Source organism: Phoenix dactylifera, chromosome 4, assembly GCF_051530095.1.
Source record: "Phoenix dactylifera cultivar Ajwa chromosome 4, Ajwa_hap1_PhDact_Kaust_v1.1, whole genome shotgun sequence".
Classification (NCBI taxonomy): domain Eukaryota; kingdom Viridiplantae; phylum Streptophyta; class Magnoliopsida; order Arecales; family Arecaceae; genus Phoenix; species Phoenix dactylifera.
In genome coordinates this window covers 1412355-1436646 of record NC_143193.1, presented here as the reverse complement: position 1 = coordinate 1436646, position 24292 = coordinate 1412355, and the positions used below count along the sequence as shown (strand labels likewise).

At 36.0% G+C, this 24292-nt stretch overlaps 1 protein-coding gene across 29 annotated transcripts; it reads right to left on the bottom strand.

Annotated features, from left to right (window-relative positions):
• Positions 1-2193: 2193 nt before the first annotated feature.
• On the bottom strand, positions 2194-24126 carry LOC103708067 (Tetratricopeptide repeat (TPR)-like superfamily protein). Of its 29 annotated transcripts, none has more exons than XM_088719495.2 (8): positions 21185-24118; positions 9591-18985; positions 6625-6725; positions 6364-6416; positions 4517-4777; positions 4218-4298; positions 3084-3198; positions 2194-2433 (listed from the first exon to the last, which is right to left on the bottom strand). In XM_088719495.2, exon 1 carries the CDS (start codon positions 23933-23935, stop codon positions 21440-21442), a length of 2496 nt encoding a protein of 831 aa, XP_088575621.1. In that variant the 5' UTR covers positions 23936-24118; the 3' UTR covers positions 2194-2433; positions 3084-3198; positions 4218-4298; positions 4517-4777; positions 6364-6416; positions 6625-6725; positions 9591-18985; positions 21185-21439. The 29 variants fall into 29 exon arrangements, with proteins under 29 accessions (XP_088575621.1, XP_088575628.1, XP_088575630.1 ...); XM_088719502.2 differs by having other exon boundaries at positions 18695-18985; XM_088719504.2 differs by having other exon boundaries at positions 18712-18985.
• Between the last annotated feature and the right edge of the window lie 166 nt (positions 24127-24292).

The following is a 24292-nucleotide window of genomic DNA, read 5'->3' as shown; positions in this document are numbered from 1 at the left end:
GATCACATCTTTCTTCTTTCCACCACCTTTGTCACCGCCCACTAGTCAGTAGCCATGCTGAGACTCCCCAACATGCCCCCAAAAGGTATCTTACCATCCACTATCCATTACATCATAGTTTGAGAGACAAATATATACATAATTTCCTAAAAGATCACTCACTTTCCCAGGATTGCAAAAGGAGCAAGGGTGGGGGAGGGGCTGAGAGAGAGAGATTGAGAGAGAGAGAGAGAGGGACTTAGCAATTACTAGCTAGTGTTAATCCACTTGGAACTGAAGAAGAGTACATGTACATAGTTGTCTTGCTTCATTTCAAATTAAAGCAGAACAAATATTCTTATATTGAAGCAGTGAGTTCCATTGTTTATATCTACCATACCATACTAAATCTTCAAGTGTGCAATATTCAAAGAAACTTCCTGTTAAAGTCCAAGCATAGAACTCTAACCATTTCTGCACTATCTCTCTCTCTCTCTCTCTCTCTCTCTCTCTCTCTCTCTCTCTCTCTCTATCTCTCTCTCACTCACTTACTCATTCACACACACATTTATTGCTGCTTTGCTTTTGTTGGGTGAATGGCACAAAGCACATCAACAATGTTATAAGGGTATAGTTGAAATTGTAGGTCATCCAGATTGTACATAATGACAACATTAAGGCTGGGTGTAACAACTTAAGTGGCTGTTGAGCAAGGGTCATAGATTTATATTTTCAGCAATGCAATGTAGGATGTCAATGGGGAATAGAGCTGAAAATTATGCACCAGTATTAGTCTAGGCTTTGAAGAATGGTCAACTAACTGAGCCAACATTTGGATCTTATACCTTGACCTGGGTTGCTCCCATTACTTCCATATGAGACCAACTATTCTACCCCTTTGTGGCCATGCCTGACATGAAAATTAAGGTCGTGAGTGATGGATCTAGACACTCAATAGGATCTAATCGAATTTGAGTCGGCTTAAATCTGATTTTCAAGTGGAGTGAGGTGCCAAACAACTAAGATAAGGATGCATGGCTACCCTAGTTTGTGATTTGCCAATATGGATCCAATACTAATCATTTATAACAAATTTATTTTGTTAGCATCTATTTACAATAGAAGTCCACTAAGTAAAGGTCTTCAAGGCGTGTGTGCCTCATAACTAGACTTAGTATCAAGGGGCCGAGCCAGGCTCCATCCAAGGTATAACTATAATTAGTTAACCCAGACCCAACCTAGCCAAGCCTTCCTGACTTCGAGCTTCAAGCCAGATTTTGGGCTTCCTTATTTTTTTTTTTTTAATTCAAAAAAAAATGACTAGCAAAGGAGAGGGAGGAGGAGGAGGAGGACGACGGAGGAGGCAGCGACGGTTACCTAGGGTTACTTGTTTATCTGGGCCGGTTCAAGCTGGGCTCGGCCAAGCTTCAAGGCCTAATCCCGAGTCAGGCCTGATTAACACGAGGGATCATATTTCAAGCCCAGCCCAACCCAGCCCAGCCCAGCCCGCTGAGCTTAAAATATAAGCCATAACACGTGGTCTTTGGGCCTGAACGGGCCAGTGAACACGTCCACTACTGGCTCTTTTCCATTAATAGGCCCATATCTAGAGTTGGGTCTTCACTAGGGCTATGTGAAAGTAAAATGTCCCAACACAAACCTAAGTAAAAGGGCTTCAATTTATATCTTCTCCATCATCTATGGATTTATCTGATTGTAAAACCAAGAGAAACAAATATTCTGATTGCTCTATAGTCAACAAATTTTGGACCTTAGAAACAAGGATCAACAACTTAAAATTTGTCACAAAAACCACTTTGGAGAATAACATATGTTTGCAGTCCTCAGGTCATTTCTGAATTATTGCTGTAGAATATTAACATTCCATTCTTCCTTCCTCACTCTTGTTACTGCTCCTAAAACCAAGCTATGACTGGAATGCAAACCATGCATCTTCTAATCGAAATTCTTTACCATATTGGAACTCCCAAGTTTCGGTATAACCTTTTGCGCTCGACCAAAGCCAGTGATTCGGGCTGTATCTGCACTCCCCAAATGTAGGGCAAAACAATTACAATGAACAGAACAGATGCTTACAGGACTTGGGTCCCTCCTCGGCACATTAACTGGGGAGAATTTTCAAGTATGAATCTAACCATCTTTTCCTAAGAAAAAAATAACCATATTTATTCTAATTTAATCCAAGTAGCAATATTTAAGGTAGATGCATCCATTGCCAAATATGAATTTATTTTCAGAAAATCGATTAACTTCCTCTTGGGATAGAAAATTTGTGGACAATGGTATGTTTCAGATGGCACAATTTGATATCTGGATGATGGATCAGCCATCCATTTTGCTAATCAGACACATCACATCGATCCATGAGTATGTGGCACTTTTCCTGTTGCCATAGTTTCAAGATGGTGGGTCTTGATTCCTGCAACCGACAACCTAGACAAACAAATAAGATAGAAAAGTTAAGCTCTTGAAACCAAAGTGCCATCAGCTATATTACCTACCCACTATATGAAGACTGGAGACAAGTTCATGTACTAATATCAGCAACTACTAGTTAGGCATAAAAATCTGGGCATGTTCATGTGAAATGATAGGCAATTCCAAGAAATCTCGAACGATAAAAAGATTAAAAGAATGTCCCCATGATGAACAGCCAAGTCATTTAGTTAAATGCAAATCTCAAGTCTAATCTCTCTGTATGATCGTGTAGAAGTTTAACTTCGACTTGCTGCTTTTGATTATTCATGACAAAGAACTTCAACCAAACAAATGATACTGACATATAAACAGTCATCAAGTAGATGGCTTTTAAAGTAGATCTAAAGATATCACGTATGTGAAGCTGAAACTTTAGGCTAAGCTCTTGGATTGCAAATGCTTCAAATATACAACTTGAGATTCATTTCCACTGACTAAGGGTAGGTAAAAGAGTGCTTCGCAAGGATGCGTGACTATTAGAGAAATCTTTATCTGTGCAACTACTGTTACGAAGCATCTAGGTTTTCCAATCAGCAACCCTGCAAATAAAGAAAAAAGGGAAGTAGAAAAGAAGAAAAAGCAACAGAGAGCAGAACGTTCATAACTTATTGAATAACGCCTGTGTAGTTCTCAGGTCAATATTACTTGCCATTGTTCTTGCACCTTTGGTCTCAATAATGACTTCAGACTCAGACGTGGTTAAAACATCTTGGCACGTAGCTATTGAAAGAGACAGAATAACAGTTATGACTTTCAAGCAACGATATGTTGATTAATGGTGCAATCAATATTTTCAAAAGCTTTTTCCTTGTGAAAGATACGTAGGTGAGCATGTTATCTTTGCTCCTGAATTTTTCCATCATAAACAATTCGCTGTGGTATCATGAACACTGCAATGTACAGAAAAGGAACCAAAATGGCTAACAAAAGAAAACTTTTTCTATGACCACAGTGTCACATTCAAAATAATAGTAAAAAAAGATTCAAATCAAGATATCAAAGATCTTGGTTTCATAATTAGATGTTGAGTTTGATGGTAAATGGACCTCTCAGGTTGTGATGAACCATATTGAAAAGCCCTACTTGTTTAACTAGGTCTCTAAAGCCATTACATGCAAAGTAAATAGACAGGCTAAAGAACGAGGAATGTGTAAACATGATTAGAATGTCTTTTGCTGGTAATTGATGCACAGTGCCGTCAGACAAGGATTTGATAATAGGCTTATGCTTAAAACTGGAGAATTGTTTATATATGGAATCTTTCAGGTCTTAAATAAGTCACGTCAGAAAAGGGTGCAATTACATTTGGATCAGAACGCCGGTAGTAAGAATATCAATATTAACTGCTGACATGATGTTGCATGTAAAGGATCAGGCACTAATTCTTCACTTGTTTTTCCACCATGCTATAAGCACTTGAAAGACATTATTCTTTACAAGAAGTTCATAAGATTGAAATAGTAAAAAAACTATCCTATCTAATTAGATCAAGCGAATGATCCATTTCAAAAGAAAACAGAAAAGAATAAAGTTTTGATGTTAGAAATTAACCAAAGGAATAGAAAACATGAAAATATGACAAAGATAACGAGAGAATGACCAACCAAAAAATAAGAAACTGTCTTACTCCTTACTCAAGGAAAAAACAAACCATTTCAAGACACTCAAAACAAGAACAAACCACTTCAAGAGAGTTTTCGAGCAGATTCATGAGTAGTCAAATAAGTACAAGGAGAAACCTGAACAACAGTGTACGCCAAAGGCCTGCTCGAATTCCTCCTTCATTTTTCCTTCTAGATATTTGTTTGATTCACGCAAAACTTGTAGTAGACAGAAAAGAAAACTTTGGTGAACCACATAATTCTAAGATCAAAGATGTATACATAATAGAATTAAATATGTCTGATGGGATTGTGACAATCCTAGCATTTTTGAAGATTGACATGTAGGTTGCATGAGACTAATTCGAGAAGTAGATGTGGAAAGAAGAACGAAGCAGAAGTTGTCTACATATACAATGTGTTATCAGATGGCTCACAAGCAAGTGCCGATGGTAAAAGGTTCCACATGAGTTGACCTGATTGGTTTCAATTTTCAAAGCCAAATAAACATAAGGCATGAAATAAAATTCACAGCCACTTTATAATAGAAAAGGACTTTTAAGTAACCAGCAAACCAAAAAAAAAAAAAAACTGATGTTTTGTAGTAATAGTTGAGCGGTTCTTATTTCTTAGTTGAGCGGTTCTTATTTCTGAGAAATCGTCCTTCTGCAGAATCAAATTTTACAGTGCCTGAGTCCCTGTCAAAGGAGAAAAGAGAGTCAGCATGTCAAACATACTCTTTGTTGTGATGCTCAGATCTTGCACAAACCAACAAAGTTGTCTATTCAGGCACCAAATTAACAAAACTTCACCTAAGACCAATGTTTTTAAAAGGCTAAAGGTGAAAGTGAGGTGGTTCATTCTAAAAAGATGGCATGTATCCTTGGGGCAATTCCAGAGGATTAGGGAGCGGAAGACCGCAAGAATATGGTTAATACTACCAAAACTTTAAAATTAAAAGTATAGAGAAGAGCAAATAAATCAAACAGTTATAAATATCAGAACGACACGATCATCATATTTACATTTGTTTTTAGTTAAAGAAAGATTTTGTTTGCTTTAAGTCATAAAGGGATAGCATATAAGAACATGACAGGGTATGTGCCTTTTATCTACCTAAAAGACCATTTTAAGATGTATATCTAACTTTGAAAAGAGTAAGTTGTAACCTCAAGGCACAAGGCTCAAAGCATTTTGTTATTGCCTTGCCTCTAGGCAAAAAATTTTGTAAGCCTCCATGCTAGCGCTCTAAAACCATGTCTAAAACAAGCTAGGTCAAAGCACCTTGGTTAATAATGGCAAATCCGAAAAGATTTATATTATAGGATTCAGAGTTTTTACATATCATACCATATCGGTCCGTATTGTGTGTATCAAACCATATTAGTGAGGAACCCATATAATATCGAGGCTCGATACATTACCATAAATGGTATAGGTGTTGTGCCGATTTAGCACCTTTACCATGTCTCGATACCGAGGCATCCTGTATTGTGGCATACCACATTGTCAATATACCGATATAGGACCCGGTATCGAGACGATGATCAACAATAAGAGGAAAAACCAATTCTTACAAGCTTTAGTAAACAATTTTTATTAGTGGCAAAGAATTCTCATTAATTCACATATACTTTGCATGGTTACAATGTTCTCTAAATTAGAGAGATATTTTCGAATTACTCTCAGTTTCTTTCTTGACCTAATGATTCTCAGAATTATTCTCCAAATATCTATTCAATTATTCTCAAATTATACATAAATTTTATGATTTGTTCATGAATTATTCCCTACCAACTTAAGAATTTTAGTGTTACAAATTAATAAAATCACATATCGTTTCCAATGGTGATGTTTTTTGCTATCATATGTTATTTTTGACTCACCTATATTATTTTTAAGTACAAAAATTTTAAAATATTTCACAAATTTTATATTTTTAATTTTATGATTTTCTAATTCTTTGTTAGTTGACCTCTTTCCAAGCTTTTAATGAATTTTCTGGATTTTTTACAAATTCCTAACCAATTGCATCTATATGCATAGTTCTGGATCATCAAACTTTTGACTTTGATACTTTGTAGCTGAAAGCCCAAGTTTAATAAAGATCGAACTGACTTGAGGTGGATTTAACTATAAAGTGGACTAAGGTCTTCGTGAAAATCTCCACTCAAGTCTACAAATATGCAGTGTACACTCAGATAACATAAAAAAGTTAAAAATTTCAGAAACTAACTATTTTTTCACCTGAACAAAGACTAAATAAAAGTAAGATCTATGCTACCTTGGGTGCTTGACCTTTGAAAATTTTCACCGAGCAGACTCTGGCACTGAACTCTGCAAATCACGAAAACAATGTCAATATAAAACATCATTCCATCCTCTTACCTTGGTGGAAGAAAGAATAATAATTGGTGCCCACCTAGTAGAACAGTGAACATGGAAAGGAAAGGCAAAAAAAAGGAATGATTGTAGAAAACATCAATAGACCAAACTATAAATATTATAATCGACAAAGTCCAACCAGAAAATGGGGAACTGAAACCTGAAAGGGGCCACTGATTGGTCTTGAATGTTCTATTCCATCGTGTTCCAAAATCCAGCTCCTGCTATAATGTCTGACTTCTAGCTCTAAGTTCCAGCATCCTATATGGCAAGGTCTGCATAATTAATTTAGGAAAAAAATGTGTGTATCATATGCATCATTGAATTGAAGCTTGTGGTGATTTCTAAGTGAGACCTACATATTTTATGGAAAAATAAGTTAAAATTTGATTCAATAATTTCACTTAATAGTTACAGAATTCAAGTAAAGCACATAGCTTAGAATTTACTACATTACTATGAAGTCGTGTTGCTGCCATTCCTTCATCTTGTTAACATCAGCAGGAGGATTGTCAATGATATAATCATGCTTTCCTTTTTGCTTGATGAAAATTTCCACTGCTTTGGCCCATTGAAGATAGTTCCATGCTCCACAAAGCTTGTCAGGTGTCATTTGTGATGACCCAAAGATTGATTTAAAGATTGATTTTGATGATCACAAAAACCTTGAAGTATAAATACTAATGTTTGTGTTGCAAGGAGAAAAATATTCATTTTGCAAGGAACATAGCAAGCTGGAAGAACACAAGAAGGCCTCCAAAGCTCTCAAGAAAAGTTAGAAGAAAGCCACACCTCATTGGCCCAAGATTCAAGTTCAAAGGCTTCAATTTAGAAGAGCAAGTTTTAAGAAAAATTCAAAGGAAAGGCACTCGAGTCGACTCCTACAGTTCCGAGTCGACTCCAAGGAGCAACAGACAGCCGGACAGAAAGATTCATCTCAGAACCTGTCAACGAGTCGACTCCTGAAGAGCGCGAGTCGACTCCGATGCTTGCCGAGTCGACTCCAGGGTAGTACGAGTCGACTCCAGGGAGTCACAGACAGAAAGACAGAGAAGTTATTTTGGACCCTGAGAGCCGAGTCGACTCCGGAGGAACTCGAGTCGACTCCGATGGTTGGCAGGTCGACTACAAAGGAAGCGAGAGTCGACTCCCAGTGTGATACAAAGCAAAAGTCAGAGAGCAACTTTCGGACACTGAGAGCCGAGTCGACTCCCGCAAAATCCGAGTCGACTCCGAGGCAGCGCAACCCCAAAGACAGAAGACGGTATTTTCGTCTTTGAGAGGCGAGTCGACTCCAAGACAGTTCGAGTCGACTCCAAGGCAGCGCGACCCCAAAATACAGAGGATCAGTTTTCGGGCTCTGAGAGCCGAGTCGACTCCAAGAGAATCCGAGTCGACTCGAGGAAGAAAATCAGAAAATATGTCCTCCGGACTCCATGGGATGAGCCGACTCCGAAAATGCCAAGTCAGCTCCAGAAGTTGGCGAGTCGACTCCGGGTCAAGTCGAGTCGACTCCCAGTCGAAGAGGCGACTTTAATTCAAATTTGGAACAGTGGCCGAGTCGTCTCCAGTAAAGCACGAGTCGACTCCTGCAACAGGCGAGTCGACTCCTGATCGCGCGAGTCGACTCCGATCCCAACGGAAATATTGTCAGGAGGTACAGACTGTGTCCAACGACTCTATTTTTGTCTCTAACGGCTAGATTCTTGTTTCCACACCATCTAAAGCTATAAAAACAAGAAGAGAGCTAGGGGAGAACTTATGGAAGTGGGAGAGAACATTTAGGAAAGAGATTTCAAAGAGATTACAAGAAAAATCTCCCAAAGCACAAAAGGGCCATTCAAAGCAAAATAGAGAGAAGAAGAGCATCCAAGTGAATCACAAAGCTTCCTCTTCATCCGTGTGCTGCCTCGGAAATCCTCTACTTCGTGCCAAATCAGAAGAGGGTCAAGTAAAGAAGAAGCCGAGCTCCTTCATCTTCAAAACTCGTTTGAGGGCTTCTCTTTACTCTCTTTGTTTATATTGTTATATTTGCTTATTTAAGAAGCTTTGATTTGTTTTACACTTTGTTTTAATATCCTGTAATTTGATTCAATCAAGGGATTGAATCAAGGGGTTAAGGTTTGTTGGTAAGCCAAAGGGAAAACCAACGGTGTTAGGTTTGTTGGTGAGCCGAGGGTAAAACCAACGTGTAAGGGTTCGATTGTGATCCCGGGAAAACAATCGGAGTGGTTCTAGTCGGTGAGCCTGGGAAAACCGACCGAGTTCGTTGTGCGCTCGTAAAACAACAAGTTGGGTTGTGAGCTTGTAAAACAACCGGCTGTAATCTGTAGGATTATAGTGAAATTCCCAAGAGGTCTTGGGGAGTGGATGTAGGTGCTGGGGTGCACCGAACCACTATATGTTTGTTGTGTTTGTAATGCTTCTTGTTATTGTCTAACGTACACACTTACTCACTTAGATAAATAGCATGCTTAACTATTATCCGCGAATTCTTTAGTAGCAAGCATATTCAATTAAGTCACATTCTATACATCAAACTGTTGCTAAGTTTAACTTTCACTGTGCATCTATACAACTTAGCATAATTAATCAAAAACTTTTAGAAGTAGGTTAAAAGTATTAAAAGACCCAATTCACCCCCCCTCTTGGGTTGTATCTACTGGGCAACAAGTGGTATCAGAGCAGGTGCTCTAAGTTTAATTATTGATCTCACGATCAAGAGCCAAAGATCATGACAACTCAAATAGATAGTTTTCTAGGAGAAGGACAATCAATTGATACACCTCCACTATTTAATGGCATAAACTATACACATTGGAAAATACGCATGCGCATTTTTATTCAATCACAAAACTATTATTTATGGAAAATCATAATAAATGACCTTCACACACTTTCTCAAACTATTAATAAAAAGGACTTAGCACAATTGAATGCTAATGCTATGAACATATTATATTGTGCTATTCAAGAAACGAAGTTTAATGAAATTTCTGCATGCTTATCTGCTAAGAAAATCTGGAATACTTTAAAAAATATTTATGATAAATCTCAGATTAGCTCACATGTGCTTCAATTGCATACTAACAATGAGACTGCAGAAAAAGGTGTTGAATCTCCCACCTCAGTCGAGTCGACTCCAAGTATTTCAGAGTCGACCCTCAAGTTAACCGAGTCGACTCCAATTATGTCCGAGTCGACTCCGAGGCAAATTAGCTTCCTAAAGACAAAGAAGAAGAGGAAGCAAGAAGAAAGGAAGAAAGAGGTAAAACGCAAGAAAGCCTTGACCAAGAGAAAGTCAGACAAGGAATTGAAAGTTAGGAGCAACAATGAACCACAAGAGGTAACTAATTTATGTCTTATAGTACAAGAAGATAAAGTAGAATCTGAATCTAATCTTACACCAAATGAATTTCATGAAGAATATTCTTATAATGAACTTTTGAATGCTTTTCATGATTTGTATGGTGAATGTAGAAAACTAGCTATGAAGAATAAAAATCTTAAGAAACTAACTTCTGAAAATGAAAGCTTAAGGTCATTTTCAGAAGAATTGATTCAGAAAAATCATAACTTAATTAAAGAAAATCAAAACTTAAGTAAAGAAATTAATCAATTAAAATCTTTTATTAACAAATTCACCGTAAGCTCTGAAAAATTAAAAATGATGTTTGAAAGCCAACATGCTGATTTTGATAAATCAAAATTTAGCTTGACCCCTCCACTTAGCCATAAATCTCTAGAGAAAAAGGTTATCAATTCACCAAGCAAACCATTAAATAAGATAACTTATTTCAAACATGAAAAGAATGGGCATAACAACTTTACCTATCGTTCTAACACAATTAAATCAAATGGTAAAGTTATTACTATTAAACAGATTTGGGTTCCAAAAGGAACCATATGTCCTAACTCTCAAGGACCCAAGCAAGCTTGGGTACCCAAAATGAGGATGTACACATAGGTGTGCCAAGATACCCATGGAACAAAAAGAAACTTAAAAAGTTATTAACAAAAATAATAATAATGAAATCAGTAATCCTTGCATCTCATCATTATTTTTGTTTTAGTATTTGATTAAAGTATGAATTGCATGTGTTGATCAATTTTGTGATATAGAAAATACTTTTGGAAATATAATCAAATCACTTCATTTTATAGGATACTTTACTCACCATTGGATAAAGTTGCTAAATGATTAATCATTATTAAGATTAATTCTATGAATTCTCTATATGCTTGATTGAGAGTTTTTATCCATGGCATTATTGTTTATTGATCATAGATATGATAATGTGTACTTGGTATGCTTTTGAATATATGCACTATGAATACCAAGATTAAAGAAACCATCCTTGGCACATAGAATCAACTCATGCTAGTATGTACTTAATCTCAAAAGACCTTGCCATAGGCTTACTTAGATTATCTACTTAAAGGTCAAAGTTTTGCTATGCATGCTAACTAAGGAAACAAACAAAAATCATTTCTAAATCTAAAGATGTTGTTTCCATCTCTAAGTTTTCAAAAGCTTACATTGGATTTGTTCTTGGGAAATAAAACTGAAGTATTTTTCTGTATTTACTAAATCTTGTAAAAGCGTTTCAAATGAAAAAGGTTTCCAAACTGTGAAGATCATGGCACAGTGTTGAAAACCAAAATCCTGATTAAGGTTATACAGAAAATAATATTAAATTCAATTATTTCAGCTCCAAGGACATCATAAGTAAAATAGGGTTAATAGAATTCTTGAAGAAATGAAAAAGACAATTATGTATGATAGTCATCTACTTAAATAATTTTTAAAAGACTATCATCACTGCTTGTCATACATATGATTTCTATTAGATCTATTTTTGATGAAAATTTTGATCTTCTGAAAACTGGAAAATAAACCATTGCATATCTTTCATATTTTTCAGTCGTACATGTTATGCTTGATATGCTCTAATGAAAATAATGCCAAATCTGATAAAGATACTTCTATCCTTGGATATCATTCATCAAGCAATGCATATAGAACATTCATGAAAAATTCTAGTTGTAGAGGTATCAATTCATTTTATTCTTTATGAGACTAATGATTTATTATCAAAATACTAAAAACAAATTATATATATATATGGTTAATCTTTTACATATAACAATCTGAAAAACTTGTTAATAATTAGAACCAAAATTGGATTTTTCAGATATGCACTTAATGAAGAAAAATTGATAACTACTAAAAGACTAAATCAAGAAAAGATGAAATAGATCTTGATAAGATTTTTGCATGATTAGAAGTAAAGATCACCATTATCATTTGTTTGCTTTATGAGCTTTATATTCTGTCAAATGAATGTGTAGAATGCACTCCTATGTGGTTATTTCATTAAAAAGGAGATCTATGTTAAATAACCACCGTATTTGAAAACACTCATTACAAATATGTTAAAGCAATATATAATTTGGAACAAGCATCAACAGCATGATACAAAAGCTTAAGCAACCTTTTTGATAGAAAGTAATAGTGATGAATCTTTGCATCAAAAAGAAAAATTTGTGATATCTTACTTGCTCAAAGTTTACATTGATGACATCATTTTTGGTTCTACTAATGAAGAGTTATATGAAGACTTTACTTAGCTCATGCAAGGAGAGTTTGAAATACGTATGATGAATGAATTAACATCTTCTCTCAAACTCCAAATTAAGACAAACAGGAAAGGGGATCTTCATTGACCAACGTTAGTCCACAAGAAAACCCCTATAGAAGATTGGCATGAAGAAGGTATATCTATGACCCCATCTTGTAGAATTTGAAAAGGATGAGCAAAGTAGATCTATTGTTTAAAGCTGTATTGAAGCATGATAGAATAATTATTTTATCATACAGCTAGTAGACCTGAATGTATGCTTATTATGTGCCCTTATGCAAGACTTCAATCCAACTTTAATCATATTTCATTGATAACAAATAAATCATAATCTGAATTTTGATAGAAACAACCGTTTAAGATAAGCTGATTAAAACTTAGCTAACATGTCTTATTAATAATTATCTTAAGCAAATAGAATCTAAGCTCCATTGATTCTGAAAATAAAAAAAAAAATTTGATTTGACCTTGATAAATCTTCCTATTGCCTCACATGCTTGTCCTTGAACTATCTTGGTTAATGAAACTATCTCTTTAGTTCAAGTGATATGTGCTTGCTTATATTTAGGCAATCTCTTGAGTAAAGTGATTCAATATTTAATTATTGTCATATCTTATGTTGAGTCATCTAATTAAAAAAAATTATATATTGAATGAATATTTTGTATCTCAAAGAAACTAAAGACTTTCTTTCAAGAAAGAAAAGGAGTTTGTTAATAATGCAGGATCCTTGAGCAAGAAAATGAAAGATCTCAACTTGAAGAATATGTCCATGTAAGATACAACAAACATTCACATGCAAACAAGAGAGAAGACCTTCTTCAGCCAAAAGTTCATACATAAGAAATCTAGTAGGTATTTGACTGAAGAATGCAGAATGAATTGGTAATTCTAGATACTTCTCTCATGAATTAATTGAGCAAAGTCAATAACTTAAATCTTATTATGGCATGATTAAGGTCTTTAATTATTAATTTTTGATATCATGTCTCTATATATATTGATTGACTTATACTCTTAGAAATTGTTTCATGGTTTGCCCAAACTAAAATATATCTTTGCCTATGTCATAACCATGAAATACACAAGTTTATGCTTGAACTTTTGATTTAAAATAACTTGTGAGGAATGATGAATCCTTGAGCATAATGAAAATGTTGTTTGCATGATATACATCTATATGATACATAAGATTAATTCTTTATTATACTCTTTCATGTAAATTACTTGAGAATAACAAAAAGAGAGAGAGATAAAGAAAAGAAAATGGAAATTATTCAAGAGAAGTAAAATCTAAGTAAAGGCAAATAATTCAATCTTAAGGAAAAGCAAAACAAGCATAATATATTCGGCACATTTGGAAGGAATAAAATCCATAATTAATTACACTTAAACAGGGAGAGTTTGAAGTAAACATTTTAACCTTTCTATATTGCTCATCATAGGGATGGTGCCAATGGGGAGGCTAGTGGTAGTACCCGGCACTATTTGACCCAACTATTCGGTGTAGGGCATATTAGGGACGGCACAAGAGGGAGGCTAGTGGTAGTACCTCGTGCCCCTTCCCAACTCCACCGGATAGGGAGCAAATAGAGTATAGAGCATAAGAAAGTAAAAATAAAAGACAAAGTTAATGAAATTATATAAGAAGAATCAAGTCAAATTTATTAATCACTTGAAAACACACTTTAAGGATGAAATCAGTGCAAAATTATATTTAAATAGGGGGAGTTTATTTGAAAAGAATTGATTTTGATCCTTGACATTCTTTTTTCTTAATATTTTAATGCATGACTTAACACATGATATATTTTGCATATGGCATGATGCTTTAAATTATGGATTCTCAATATTTTGTAATGCTTCATGCTTGGACAATTTGATTGATTGTTTGAAATACTACATAAAATTTTTGTTTGGTAAGAAAATTCAGATTTGTCATTCACAATCATCGTTAAAATGTAAAAGTTGAAATGAGAAAAGAAAGATATCTCTATTTAGGCAAATGAATTGATCTTGATCTATCTTTCTACTTGCCTAACTTTGATACATAATATCCTAATACTTGTTAAAATATCCTCCATTTTGTATCGAAACTCAATACTAAATACAAAGATTCTGAAAGTGCTCTAATGTTATTGAAATATGTGTTTTCAATCTTAGTAATTTAAGATGAGCTACAAAGTAGAAGATACATATCTCAAATTTTGAGAGCCTTCTTGGAAATTCTTATGAAAATTCAGAATCTGATTTTGTATAAAAGCTTAAACTCAATATGATTTCTAAATAAAATCTTAATTTAAGAAAAACAGAATTAATTTTGATGCCTTGGTTGATTGCTCCGATACGCATCCGAAACATATCTTTTCTTATCATTAAAATCTACTAATATTGGTCTAAATGATCAATGATCTTGATTGCAAGCAAATATTTTTAAATATATGATTTTACTTTGATATTAAAAAAAAAAATCTATTGGGCTTCATGTATACATTGCTGAAAAACTGTGATTAAGAAATTGAGTTCTATAAATATATATATTTCAATGATCATCTATATGTTTTTCTCTCCTACATTATTAAAGACAGAATAGAGTGAATGATCTTAAAGCAAGAAATATTTCAGCTCACTCGAATGATTCTAAAAGAAAGAAAATGTAAATGCCTTTGAAAGAAACTGAGCTTCAAATGAATCATTTTCTGATTAATATTTCTATACATTTTTCTCTAAGATTAGGAGAAAGCATAACTTGTTCTTAAAGGATTAGAAAGAGTGATTACTATAAATTTTGAATAATTCTAGATCACTCTACATTCTTGATATCATAAAGTTTCAGGTTTATTCACGTTTAACATTAAAATCTGAAATTCAACAAAAGAAAAGAATGATTAAAGAAGTATGCATCTTTTGAGGGGGAGCTTTAGATATCTTATCCTAAAGTTACTTCAATTTGAAGCATACCTTGATTTTTATGGATTGATTTTGATGAACCTCCTTATAATGCAATACTTGCTTTAATTATAAGTTTATGCCTTGAGAAGAGTTCTATAAAGGTTGTCTTATCTCATACCTTGAGTCTTATGAAAATAAGCTGAAACTTATGGAAAATATATTTTTGAGATTGACAATTTTATTGAACATTATCTTCAAACTCTAAACTGTTAAATGGAATAATCAATTGAGGGGGAGAAAGAAAATTTCAGAAGGAGAGGTATTATGGAACTTAATCGCAAAAATCTTTATGATACACCTTGAGGATTGTTATTTGGTTAATATTTCTTATGCATACATCATGAACCAAATTGCAAGTCAAACAGTTGATCTTAAGAGCCTCTAACTTAATGAAAAAGGAGGAGAATAACGTGTTGAATTTTTTTTTTTTTGAGTATCTCTTAGAAAATCTATTTTGAAATTCACTAATGAGTCCAAATTGGCTTGCTCTTTAGAACTTAAATTGTGTGCCAATTCATATTTTTTTTTATGTATCAAATTGTGCTTATTTTCTAAAAGAACAAAAGAAAGTCTTTAAAAGAGCTCTGAGATGAATCATAAATTGCATGAATTCATATTTTGGTATTTGCGCCCCAATGCTCTTATTATCATTAAAGAACTTTGAAGTCATTAAGAATTAATGATCCAACATGATGATATGTTTTTCAAGTATATGAGTTTTGATCTTATACTCTGAAAATTAATTAAATTGCTCTCATGTTGATAAAATACTTAATAGATTGGGCAAAAGATCTTAAATGAACAAACTTTCATACTTATTATTAAAGAGAGGTTAGATTTCCACTCATGTGTTTCCTTGAATATCATTTGTGGTACTTCTTGTATTAACCTAAGGAAGATTCCACCTATACTTGATTAGAAAACTATCTGTGGTATCAAATTAGAAAACTTCTTGAAATCACATTCGATGTGTTCTGCTCTGAAATTATCTTAATTGGCTCTGATCTATGCTCATTAATCTGATTCTAATATTATTGCCTTGAGTTTTATGATTCATATCCTTGCAATAATTTGACATGCAAATCAGAGTACAATAAGGAAAAGAAATATTTGAGTATTCTTATCTTTGTGCTTCATGTTTCACTATCTTTTTGATGTTGTCAAAAAGGGGGAGAAATATCTAAGTATATGCTCATAATGCTTTGTGTTTTGCATTGAACACCAACTCAGCTTAAATTGAAATATGTTGATTGTGTTAAGCTGATTAAATCTAAAGCATTATCATGAAGTATGTTTTTAAATATATATGTTTTCTACTTCATGCAACTTAGCTATGTATTACTTCTAGAACACAATATATTTTATATTGCATATACTCCAAGTTTTGTCATCATCAAAAAGGGGGAGACTGATGACCCAAAGATTGATTTAAAGATTGATTTTGATGATCACAAAAACCTTGAAGTATAAATACTAATGTTTGTGTTGCAAGGAGAAAAATATTCATTTTGCAAGGAACATAGCAAGCTGGAAGAACACAAGAAGGCCTCCAAAGCTCTCAAGAAAAGTTAGAAGAAAGCCACACCTCATTGGCCCAAGATTCAAGTTCAAAGGCTTCAATTTAGAAGAGCAAGTTTTAAGAAAAATTCAAAGGAAAGGCACTCGAGTCGACTCCTACAGTTCCGAGTCGACTCCAAGGAGCAACAGACAGCCGGACAGAAAGATTCATCTCAGAACATGTCAACGAGTCGACTCCTGAAGAGCGCGAGTCGACTCCGATGCTTGCCGAGTCGACTCCAGGGTAGTACGAGTCGACTCCAGGGAGTCACAGACAGAAAGACAGAGAAGTTATTTTGGACCCTGAGAGCCGAGTCGACTCCGGAGGAACTCGAGTCGACTCCGATGGTTGGCAGGTCGACTCCAAAGGAAGCGAGAGTCGACTCCCAGTGTGATACAAAGCAAAAGTCAGAGAGCAACTTTCGGACACTGAGAGCCGAGTCGACTCCCGCAAAATCCGAGTCGACTCCGAGGCAGCGCAACCCCAAAGACAGAAGACGGTATTTTCGTCTCTGAGAGGCGAGTCGACTCCAAGACAGTTCGAGTCGACTCCAAGGCAGCGCGACCCCAAAATACAGAGGATCAGTTTTCGGGCTCTGAGAGCCGAGTCGACTCCAAGAGAATCCGAGTCGACTCGAGGAAGAAAATCAGAAAATATGTCCTCCGGACTCCATGGGATGAGCCGACTCCGAAAATGCCAAGTCAGCTCCAGAAGTTGGCGAGTCGACTCCGGGTCAAGTCGAGTCGACTCCCAGTCGAAGAGGCGACTTTAATTCAAATTTGGAACAGTGGCCGAGTCGTCTCCAGTAAAGCACGAGTCGACTCCTGCAACAGGCGAGTCGACTCCTGATCGCGCGAGTCGACTCCGATCCCAACGGAAATATTGTCAGGAGGTACAGACTGTGTCCAACGGCTCTATTTTTGTCTCTAACGGCTAGATTCTTGTTTCCACACCATCTAAAGCTATAAAAACAAGAAGAGAGCTAGGGGAGAACTTATGGAAGTGGGAGAGAACATTTAGGAAAGAGATTTCAAAGAGATTACAAGGGAAATCTCCCATAAGCACAAAAGGGCCATTCAAAGCAAAATAGAGAGAAGAAGAGCATCCAAGTGAATCACAAAGCTTCCTCTTCATCCGTGTGCTGCCTCGGAAATCCTCTACTTCGTGCCAAATCAGAAGAGGGTCAAGTAAAGAAGAAGCCGAGCTCCTTCATCTTCAAAACTCGTTTGAGGGCTTCTCTTTACTCTCTTTGTTTATATTGTTATATTTGCTTATTTAAGAAGCTTTGATTTGTTTTACACTTTGTTTTAATATCCTGTAATTTGATTCAATTAAGGAATTGAATCAAGGGGTTAAGGTTTGTTGGCAAGCCAAAGGGAAAACCAACGGTGTTAGGTTTGTTGGTGAGCCGAGGGTAAAACCAACGTGTAAGGGTTCGATTGTGATCCCGGAAAAACAATCGGAGTGGTTCTAGTCGGTGAGCCTGGGAAAACCGACCGAGTTCGTTGTGCGCTCGTAAAACAACAAGTTGGGTTGTGAGCTTGTAAAACAACCGGCTGTAATCTGTAGGATTATAGTGAAATTCCCAAGAGGTCTTGGGGAGTGGATGTAGGTGCTGGGGTGCACCGAACCACTATATGTTTGTTGTGTTTGTAATGCTTCTTGTTATTGTCTAACGTACACACTTACTCACTTAGATAAATAGCATGCTTAACTATTATCCGCGAATTCTTTAGTAGCAAGCATATTCAATCAAGTCACATTCTATACATCAAACTGTTGCTAAGTTTAACTTTCACTGTGCATCTATACAACTTAGCATAATTAATCAAAAACTTTTAGAAGTAGGTTAAAAGTATTAAAAGACCCAATTCACCCCCCCTCTTGGTTGTATCTACTGGGCAACAATTTGTATAGCAAGTAAATCTCCCATGGAAACTCCACCTTTCATACCAACTTCTCCACCTGCCATGGTGAAAGTTGTAATAACAACAGACAGCAACTTTCAGCAAAGAAGCAATTTAGGAATCACTGCAAACAATTTAGCTACACTCAGGACCAGCAAAGAATAAGAAAACCTTAACAGGACAGTAACTGAATCAAAAGCATCATCCTTTCTGAACTTCTAGACAGCAGAAATGCCGACTGCTGATTGAGAAATGAAGTGAAGGCTCTTACTGACATCCAGCAATCCTGGGATCACGAGGTACATGTAGAATCACTCCTTGACAGAGACTAACATGAAATAGAATACCATCAGTCCTCAAAAGCCCTCTACCACAGTATCACATGCTTTGTTTGAAGAAGGAGGGCATTGCTACAAATTGTGGGATTAATGCACACCCCACAAACTAAGATAAGAAACATTCCTGCAGATAAAAAGGAGTACTTTATTTTCAACTAGATTTTCCTCCTCACTTCTGATTTCAAGCAGCAAAACAAACACAGAATAGACCCTAACCCGGCTCTCATACCATGTAACAGATTCAGGTTAAGGGAAAAACCAGAAAAGCATGAAAGCATAAAAGATTGGAGACGAGAGAATAAGATAAAAGGAAGAGAAGGGAGAAAGTAGATGAGATGAGAAGAACAGAGGGATTAGTGTGGCAGCATCAGATTTATTAAAACTAGGATGTAATCCGCGCGATATGCTGGGTACAGTTTTTTCTTCATCTCCTGTCTATTCTTGAAATGCAATATAGCAATGTAATAAATTATAATAAGAAGAAGGTTTCAATAACCAAATTTTTATTATACATCAAACAATTAACTTTGATGATGGTCAAGCAGAAACTTCCTTCAATAATATCAGCAGCATTAATACCTGCATTTACATAGCAAACAGAGAACTCTGCACAAGTTGAGCCTTCGTGAAAAGCTTTCATCATTTACTAGCATCACTAATAATGGCATCACACAATTTTCTCATTTTTCTAACTGTTGTTGAAATGCAATATAACAATATAGCAAAGTATAATAAATAGAAGACTTTAATAGCCAAATTTCTGTTGCATATTAAGCAATAAATTTTAATGATGGCCAAGCAGAACTCCATCTAATATCGAAATTGATATAGTATTATTGGTTTAGAGAATATAATACTTATTTATTTTTGATAGATAATATTCTTGAGTATCAATTACACTTATATCAATTATATAAGGATAATTAATGCTTAATATTGATAATAGTAAGATACTATAATATCTATCACTTATCATAAAAGAAACCGAAATATAATACTTATTTACAATAGATATCTGCTAAAAATTGATCATTATAAGCACGTCTTCCTCTTGTATCAGTTATAAGAGCCCTACATATTATCCAAAATAAAGGACTATATTAATGAGATATAAGAGTGCTACTTATTAGATATATATAATAAAATAAAATATATGTAAGAGTGCTACTTATTATCCGAAATAAAGAACCGTATTAACGATATCATTAATATGGGTGTCCATGTGGCAAATGGAGGCTCAGCATGGAAAGCTCAGCACAAGCTGAGCCTCCATTTTAGTTATATATAATAGATAAGGGAGCCGACCACCTATTTGGGCCTCACTGAAGGCCCAATAAGCGAGAAAAGTATAATGGGCCCAATAACATCAAGTACAACAGCAGATTAAAATTAAAAACGTCATAAATATTTTCAAAAACTTTAACATCTAGTGCATATCCTTCCTGAGAAGAAACAAGTTTCCCCTCCTACTCTAATGCCCTAGACTACTATGATCATCTACCTGCTAAACATATATTATTTCTAGAAACCATTTTCAGTTCTACCACTTCAGCCCCATAGGCACATGCACATTAACAGGTTGCACTAACAGATATCGGGAGAAGGTTACGCAGATTGCACGTTTAAAATTCTTGCAATATCAAAAAAGCAGTGTAAGAGCGAAAGAGGCCTTTAAAAAGTCATGCAGCCAATTCGAGGGTAGAAAAGTAGTACATACATGCAAATGAATGCAATCTCATTTAAACTCATCATGCACGCATACAACATATAGATAATAAAACCTCTCATTGGATTTCATGATAGAAAAATTGGCAAGGACCTAGTAGCAACAAATACAGTCAGCTTTTTTCTTAGTCTAAATCAAAGGATCTAAGCGCACTTAACCACCAGCAACATACAGATATCTTCCCTCTTGGGCATCAACTATCTCCAATGCCATGGCTGCTTTTATTGATTAACAGTTAAAAGTAAAAACATTAGTCCAACAGTAAGCCAAAGTCGAACATGAAGTTGGAAAATGGAGAAAGCATGTTTAGAAAAGTGAAAATGGACCACAAAAACCAAAGTGAAGACTCGAGCATGGTCAGCAAATATAATGTTGCAGGTTAGATTAAATATTTAGATCAGCAAGATAGTTATCAAGTACAAATCATAAGTGATGTCATGCTTGACATGTGTAATTACAGCCAAACCTATGTGAAAACTATGTCGCACGGAGAAAACAAAAGCAACCACTTATAATAGTTACAACAAACATATGCTCTGTTTTGAAATAAACAAACAATATGTCATGTGAGATCATAGTACATAGTATTCATGTTACCTTGGACATTAAGAAGACTTCTCACTTGCATGTGGATGTAAAAAGCTCACTTTTCTCGCAACAATCACTGCAGGCTTAGACTTTCCATTTTGGAATGCGTTGAAACTTCAGCCAATCAACAATCGATGGAGGCTATACGTCCCACAACTGCCCATAGACAGGGTGTGGCAGCTCCTGGGACAAGGCTCAGAGGCATCAGTTTAGGTGGGCTGCAGATGACGTGCACTTATAACATCCCTCAGGAAAAAAAAGGCATCACCAATAATCATCACAGGAGCAAATTCCATCCACAAAATGATGAAAGCGGTTCATATCTCTCACAATGATTTCACGTTGAACAACCTTAGATATTATCTTGAATGCAGAATGACAGTCTGAGCAAAAACGAAGATTCTTGATAATACGGATTGGACTTCCAGATGGTACCCTTATAAGTGCATATGCCAAGGCCAGCCTCTCACTATGTACCCATACTAAACGTTCTTTTTGGTCCATTGCTATATCATGCAATACTACATTACTATCTGGAACATAGCCTGCTTTCTTGGTCTTCATTTGTAGCCATTCCAGCATTGCATTGATCACCCTCATATCTTGGTGGGATGCATCTCCAACAGAAAAAGAATGGATTTCACCCTGAATCTCAATCCAGCTGAGGCCAGGCTCCTTTTTCACTCCTTTACTCCTCATGGATTTCCTGATGAGGGCCACGTCGTCCCAACTTCCTCCTGCAGCATACAAATTTGACAACAAGACATATGTTGTCTTATCCTGCGGTTCCATCTCAAGCACCCTTTGTGCACAAATTCTCCCTAGCTTGACATTTTTGTGGACCAAACAAGCACCAAGCAATGCACGCCAAACCATAGGACTAGGTTTCATTGGGATTTCTTCAATAAATTTCATGGCATCATTAAGACGACCCGAACGTCCCAAAAGCCTAACCATGCAAGTGTAGTGCTCCATACAAGGTTCAACGCCATATTCCCTATCCATAGATTCAAAATAAGACAAGCCCTCATTCACTAAACCTATATTGCTACATGCTGATAGAACACCAACAAAAGTCACATCATTGGCCTCAACCTTCATTTCCCTCATCTTCCTAAACAAACTTAAAGCATCCAGACCTAAACCATGTATAGCATATCCTGAGATCATAGCATTCCAAGAAATCACGTCATGCTCTCTCATCATGTCAAAGACCCTACAAGCATCTTTGATGCTCCCACACTTAGCATATGTATCGATAAGAGAGTTACTTACCACAATATCATTGTAAAATGGGGTCTTGGCAACCAAGGAGTGAATCTGACTTGCCAATTCAATGGCTGCTATGCTTGCACAAGCCCGAAGCGCACTAGAGTAGGTGACTTGGGTCCCCGGTACTTGAGCAAATTGCATCAGATGAAAAAGCCTCAGAGCATCCTCTCCGAAACCTACTTGAACATAACCAACAATCACTGTATTCCAACTCACATCATTACTATGGGGCAATCGAGAAAAAAGGTCCATTGAGGCCTCCATATCTCCACACTTAGCATAAACATCAATGAGCGTGTTTGCCACAAAAATCTCCAAGTCAAAACCTATCTTGACAACATGACTGTGGACCTGCTTGCCCAAGTTCAAGCCTCCCATATTTGCACAAGCTTGTAAAACACTAGAAAAACTAAATTCATTTGGAACTACTGAAGCTTGCCTCATTTGACGGAAAAGCTCCAATGCCTTCTCATTCTGACTGCTTTGAGCATACCGAGCAATCATGAAACTCCAAAGAATAACATCATGATGGGGAACCACCTCAAAAACTGATCGGGCATCCTCAACATCCCCACACTTCGCATACATATCAAGCAAAGCACCACCCACATAAGCATCCGATCCATAAGAAGTTTTTATCGAGCAACCATGTATACTTTTGCCTAACTCTAGTGACAGCAAGGAAACGACAGCCTTGAGCAAACTAGTTAGTGTAAAGTTGTTTGGCTTCAAGCCAGCTTTCCTCATCCTAGAGAAGATTCGCAAGGCACTCTTGGGGCAATCATTCTCGGCATAACAGGATACCATCCCGGTCCAAGCAACAATGTCCTTCCCTTTGATTCCATCAAACACCTTCCTTGCATCACCAACAAGACCACAAAGTGAATAAGCATCAATTACAGCTGCCCCCACAAAAGCATTTGAGTCATGGCCGAGCTTACAAATGCAAGCATGAACACACCGACTAAGCTCCGGCAGCTCCATAAGCACAAAGAGTTTCAGGATCGTTGTGAACACAAAATGATTAAGCTCATGGCCTTCTCTATGAAGCCTGAGAAAAAGCTGAGCTGCTTCTAAGAATTGGCCACACTGAGCATGACCCTGCATTACGGTGACAAAAGAAACCATATTTCTCTCACGCATTTCCCCAAACAACTTACAGGCATCATCTACAAGATCGAATTTTACATACAAATTGAGTAGAATGTTCCAACAGAACAAATCCAAACATCCACCATTCTTAAGGGCATGGCAGTGAACTGCTTTGCCTCTGAATTGATCCCCGTTGGCAATGCAAGCCTGCAAGGCTCGGGCGTAGGCATAAGAATCGAACCTGGGCGATCGGCTAACGTAATACTCCTCTTCTATCACCGATTCAGCAGCGTTTGCCAGAAAACCGCATCGAGGGAAGCAGGCCAAAGGATGAAATTGGTGGGTGAGCGTAAAAATTGGCCATTTGGATATTCTAAACAGCGAAAATCTAACCATAACTTCGGAAAGACAACGAGAATGCACTCAAGCTCTCACCTTTACAGGAATCCAATCAATTTTTGAGGCATTTGAAAGGAAACAGAAACTAACGTGTTAAAATATCTGCAGTAGAAGAAGAAAACAATGGAAGAAAGAGAAAAATAATTTTATTTCCCTATTCTATCGCATTTGAAAGATCACAGGTTTATATATATATATATATATATATATATATATATATATATATATATATATGCTTATGTAGCATAATAAAAAATAATACTCGTTGACATAAATTATTATATAATTCCTAAAATTATTCTAACAAAATTATACTAATGAAAAAAATAATACCGACCAATACAGAATCGCGCT